Source organism: Schistocerca americana, chromosome 6 (assembly GCF_021461395.2).
Source record: "Schistocerca americana isolate TAMUIC-IGC-003095 chromosome 6, iqSchAmer2.1, whole genome shotgun sequence".
NCBI classification, from domain to species: Eukaryota; Metazoa; Arthropoda; class Insecta; order Orthoptera; family Acrididae; genus Schistocerca; species Schistocerca americana.
Genome location: NC_060124.1, coordinates 410,889,782 through 410,895,781, shown reverse-complemented (window position 1 = coordinate 410,895,781; position 6,000 = coordinate 410,889,782). Strand labels below are relative to the sequence as shown.

The following is a 6,000-nucleotide window of genomic DNA, read 5'->3' as shown; positions in this document are numbered from 1 at the left end:
TCGAACTGTTCGTGCAGATGGTTGTTGTCTTGCAAACGTCCCCACATGTTGACTCAGGGATCGAGACGTGGCTGCACGATCCGTTACAGCCATGCAGATAAGATGCCTCTCATCTCGACTGCTTGGGATACGAGGCCGTTGGGATCCAGCACGACGATCCGTATTAACCTCCTGAACCCACCGATTCCACATTCTGCTGACAGTCATTGGATCTCGACCAACGCGAGCAGCAATGTCGCGATACGATAAACCGCAATCGCGATAGGCTACAATCCGATCTTTATCAAAGTTGGAAACGTGATGGTACGCATTTCTCCTCCTTACGCGAGGCATCACAAAAACGTTTCAGCGGGCAACGCCGGTCAACTGCTGTTTGTGTATGAGAAATCGGTTGGAAACTTTCCTCATGTCAGCACGTTGTAAGTGTCTCCAACCTTGTGTGAATGCTCTGAAAAGCTAATCATTTTCATGTCACAGCATCTTCTTCCTGTCAGTTAAATTTCGCTTCTGTAGCACGTCATTTTCGTGGTGTAGCAATTTTAATGTGGCCAGTAGTGTATTAAGCAGGTGCAGAGGATAACTGTTAACAACGTAAAGAGACAGCAAAACCAGTTTTTTACAGTTAAGATTTCTGCTTTAACTGTGGTGCTCCTCTCCTAAAATCGGCGCACTGGCTACTCTGTAGTAGAGATGGGGGATGCACTCTTGAACTAATTCATAGAGTTGAATCTTTCAAAGGAGTGAACAATCAGTGATTCAGAAAAAAAGAACGGTAGCTCCAAACGTTTCCGACGGCAGAGAGAGAGAGAGAGAGAGACGGAGCATATCAGCGGCGCCTCTGCTGGTCACAGCACAGTGCACGCCACACAACACAGCCAGCGCCGGCCTCTGCCCTGCTTCTACCTTGGCTGCCTGCATTGTGCAGTGCCCCATTGGATTTTGTGTTTCACATATGCCGTGCCGTCTCTGTGCGTCGTCTGCCGCGCGCAGTGTCTGGCGCAGCTTGACTTCGCATCGCACTCTGTCGGCGATCGTTTCAGTCGCACGTCCTGCCCTCTGGGCAGTTGATGCGAGCAACAGGACAGAGAGCCACCTAGCGGATAACATAGGAACTACTTGCAACAACCTGCTCGCAAGAGAACAGACGATTTGTCTCGGAGCGGGTGAGTTCACCGCTCCCCCCACCCTCGGAACTCGCCCGCTCAACGCTCACTCCACCGTCTCGACTCTAGCCAGAGCGTTGAGCAAAGCGACTCAGGTGTCACTCTGGTCTCTGCGGTCTCGGCTCACGCAGTAATACAGCTCGCGGCTCGACCTGCTCGACTCAGCGGCTCTGCATCGGAGTTCGCCTCTACTGGATATTGTTCTTCGTAGTAATACCGCTACGTATATTACATTATTATGTTATGTATACATCATTTGTTTTTATTTTATTTTTATTTGTTTAAACTGATTAGATTAGGTTCCTGACGACTCCTCTTACTATAGGATTTTTATTATGGACACTCGAATTTACGCTTTAATTACGAGCGAACCGATAAACGTATCGCAAAATGTGATACACCAATATTTTCCTTGTTTTATTCTGCGTAAGGCTATATGCAGCACTTTCGTTTCACAGTCAAATTTATAGTTTTTTTCTTATTCTGGTACGGATTTTGCGATTTTAGGCGTGTTCGGAAGGAAATGTTCACTTTAAAAATATATGGCTTGCGATGTATTTGTATGAGGTTAATGAAATTTTAATACATTGTAGCCAAATATATTGTTAATGTAAATCTGAAGTTACAACATTTTCCGATCACCCAAAAAACCACGATAGTGCAAAATAAATCAATAATCAAAAACTTTGTCATATCGTGGAAATTTCAATAAACAATAGAAAATTCTTACTCATTATCTGTGTTACTTCAAAATAGGATCAAATAAGATCAAAATACAGGTATAGTAGTGGAATAAACCAAGTTTAAAGGGCAATGTGCCTTCCATTTATTTTCTATTGTAAATGAGTGGTGAGTCATGAAAAAGAGCTAATTCATTTCAGGGAGTGAACAGTTCTGATCCGATCTCTGAAAAGAACAGTTTTGCCCATCTCTACTCTGTAGTTCGCCCGTACGACTTAGGCCTTACGCCTATACGACCTGAGGACCCTATCATCTCAACTACTGTTCGAAAGTGCTGTGCAGAATTTGTTACACATGCATACAGAGGTCCCATTAGGAGCCAGATTGAAAAATGGGACGAGGGGAGAGGACAGAATGTAGTAGACATTATAAGATGCTTCGTCAAAAGCAAAACTGGTGCCAACAAAAATAATGATCCTATGTTTCTTGACAGCAACAGTTTATTCACTGGCTCTGCCTGTAGATCTAAGAAAACTCCAAATTAATTTTGAGGGGGGGGGGGGGCAGAAACCGTATCTCACCCTCCACACAGTTGAAGCAGTGGTGGGGGGGGGGGGGGCGACTGACCCTCTTGCACCCTCCCTCCCCCCCCCCCCCCGCCCCCGATTGATATGGCGTGGTTTCACTCTCTCAGTTTGGGAAACATTATCAAAAGAATGATTGTGAATGAAATGGACTAAATTCTTCCAGAAGCTTTCAAACTATTTGCCTAATTGTTACTATTCCTGCAACAAGTGTTTCAGTTGAAAGGAGTTTTGCTTTCCTGAAACGTGTAAAAAACTTATTTGAGGAACAGTGTGGCCTATAATTGCTGATCAGCTCTTGCGTGTACCTCTACTGGAAAGTCAGTTCTGAAATGCTTGAAGACCAAGACACATGGTATGACGATGTCATCAAAAGATTCGAGAAGAAGGACTGTCGAGTTAACTTGTTTTACAAGTAACAGCGCTCAAACGCCCAATCTGCCAGTAGTAGTGGTGGTGGGGATGGTCGTTAGAAACGTTAGGTATGCACATTTCAAAAGAGAAAAAAGGGGATTTTCCAACTTGTTTCTCCAGAATGTAGGCCCATGATCCGCTACTAGAGGGACGTCACTTGCGGAATTTGGTCTCCAGAATCAAAACTTAATAAAATTAAACTTCCAACTGAACTTTATTGAGGTAATAAATAAATTTTTCTAGCATTTTTCGTTTCTGTTTTACTAACTTTTAGCGCTAGGGGAAATTCCCTACCCTACCCTATATCTTGACGCTCAGGGCACCACACTTCATATTTTTATTCAAATAATCTTTAGAAGCGGCATTCCATATACTTTTATTAGTCTGTAATCATCTATAAAAGTCAGCGAGCTTCCTTTGGAGACAACAGTCTTTATTGCACATAAATTGCTTCACAGCATAACCTCGATACGGTACACTGGAAAATCACACATGGGCCCCATCTGCCTGTCGTCTGCTAAAATGCGCAAAAATTTCCACCGACAGAGGGAAGCTAGGCGTTTCACGCATGGTCTCCCTTTCCAGTAAAGCACAAATGCGCATGTGTTGTTCCACTCCTGAAAATTTGTGCGCATGTGCACAGTTAAACACGAAAGATGCGTCGTGCGGACGAACCTATGAACCGCTTACAAATTGAATGTGAGGTATGATACAAACAATGGTGAATTAAAAACTTAAACAGTGCACAGCACACTAATGCCGTGTGGCTGGTTCATGAGAGTCTGTCAACATCTAAATGCAAAATATTGTCAGACCATCAATACTTGACTTCACACGTTCAGCATGAATTATTTGAGGGGTTATAATACTGCTCGTCAATATTTCTAGTATTGGCAACAAGTAAATTAAGCTCCATCCGACGGTCAGTACATTGACAGTTTTACAATATTATTGAAAGTGAGAGGACCCCTGATGTGTATTAGTTTCGACCATTTAGTATCTATGGTCGAAGTGTCCTAGCTATTTTTGAAGATCTTAGGACATTTGTTTGCACACTAAAACAGCAGGACCGCGTGTTGTTATGGTTCGGAGATGGCACCTGTGGACGTGAAGAGAGCGGTGTCAGCTTTTTCTGTTTACTCCAAAAAGAATGTAGGTTACTCAGATGAATGTGGAAGTCTGTTGTTTATATGACTGGATTTTTCAAGGCAGTGGATAGTTCTGTAAATAATGTTGAAGCTTATAACTTTTCTGTTATGCGTTCAAGTGATCACAGAAATAATACCACAAATTTAGAACCAATAACAGTGCTATTAACGATCATTCAGTGGTAATTAAGCAAAACTTGTATCGTGAATGTATTTCAAAATTCTACCTTTCGTACAGAATAATTCCGCAGGGAACTCTGTGCTAGTTGTCAATCGTTCACCTCTCCAAGATTTTATTTAAATTTACAGTCAGCGCGCACATGATTTGAGTAGATATCAGGCTTGTTTACATAATCGTGTTACTCATTTATTGTCTCAGTTTCATTTCCCAGTACCTTTAATGAAGCACCATAATTCATATCCGTTTGCAATAGTGGCTGTTAGTGAGTGATACAGTATGTGATTTCAAAGTGGAACTAGTTTATTCTATATATAATTAGTTGGAATAATTTTTTGAGAGGGGGAGACTACAAAGACAAACCTGGTGTTCTAGAAATGCCTCGAGAACAACTGTTTGCAGATAGATTACATATCATGGTTAGTTTCATTTTTCTTCACAAATATTTCTCATTTTTTAAAGAAATGTCTGCAGCGCCCTCAAGGGATTAACATTAAATGGGTACACATCTATTGAACAACTTTCCAGATGTGTTATAGTGATGTGATGAAACTTAAGACTAAAAGGACTTTGTTGGGCAACTCTAGTGAAGGGTATCTTCACAGAAACTCTCTTACTTTTAGTTTATTTTATAATAAAACTTAGCCCTGTAATACAGTTATGTGTTTTAATGTTAAGTTATTGCATCACACATAAAGAATGCACATATTCAGATTTTTCCTCATTCCAGTGGCCCACTCCACAGAACCTGTGGAATATGATTGGTCTATTCTAAAATATTATCATGATCTTCTTCATAATGTGTTTTATTGACTGTAATGCAATAGTGTAATGTCAGCTAGGGTAGTGGAAAAGTCAGTTTTCATTGAAACATTCCCAGGATATGAATTCACCATTCTTACCTCATGATGTAACTGTATTACAGGCAATGGTATTGGCTTCACATGAATATCTATTTTCTTTGCTGTAATACCATCCCTTTAATGGGGTGCATGCGAAGGAGACATAGATTTACATCTTTGTGTATTCTCTCTCCCCTCAAATTTTTGCAAGGAACTTGGACTTGGTATAGGAAATAACGTATTTACGTGGGAACTTTTCTTTCATGACCTCATTTCTACAGAATATAAATGTGAGATTTGTTGCTTTTCTTACAGGCACTTACTGCCAATTTCTATAAAACATATAAGTTTTCAAATTTCAGATTGTGAAAAAGAAGAAGAAACTAGATGTACTTAAGAAAGACAACAAAAGACTAGAAGTGCCAAATCAAGATGCCTTGGAAGACATCTCTGTAATAACTAAGAGGCAGTCCTCTGGTAGGTATGAAATACATTTGTGTATATTTAAGCGCCACCATTATTTGAATTTGAAGTTCTGATAGCACAGTAAAGTGAAAAAGTGACTGCCAAGATTGCTCAAACCACAACAGTAAGCTACTTGGGCCGTATTAGGCGTGGTTCTGTGAGAGGTGGTATGCCCTTTCCTTCTCTGACATGAAAAATTAGCTGACACAGCCACTGTTTGTCTGAACTCTCTAACTTGGAACTTCAATCACATGTTGAGCAAGCTAGTGTAGTAGTTGCCTCTGTATACATCATAGAGGAGTGAGATTAAACCCTCTTCTAGTTATCTAGGTTTTTGTGGTTTACTGGACAAGACAGGAACCAATTTTCCATTCCAAGTTTGTGCTGTGATGACATCATCACTGAGACATTACAATCTTACTTACTTCCGTTGTCATTTAATATTTTTATAACTAAAGTTAAGAATAGTGGCTGTGCAGCCTGGGCACTTTTCTTGTATGTTACATAAGTCTGCAGTGTGTCAGT

The 6,000-nt window shown here is 40.9% G+C and overlaps 1 protein-coding gene across 1 annotated transcript in view; it reads left to right on the top strand.

Annotated features, from left to right (window-relative positions):
* The first annotated feature begins 3,862 nt into the window (after window positions 1–3,862).
* Window positions 3,863–6,000, top strand: part of LOC124619399 (ribosomal oxygenase 1) — a 77,933-nt gene continuing 75,795 nt past the window's right edge. The window contains exons 1-2 of the mRNA XM_047145754.1: window positions 3,863–3,994; window positions 5,373–5,487. Of these exons, the coding sequence (XP_047001710.1) occupies window positions 3,935–3,994; window positions 5,373–5,487 (175 nt within the window). The 5' untranslated portion in view covers window positions 3,863–3,934. The remainder of the gene's footprint in view (window positions 3,995–5,372; window positions 5,488–6,000) is intronic.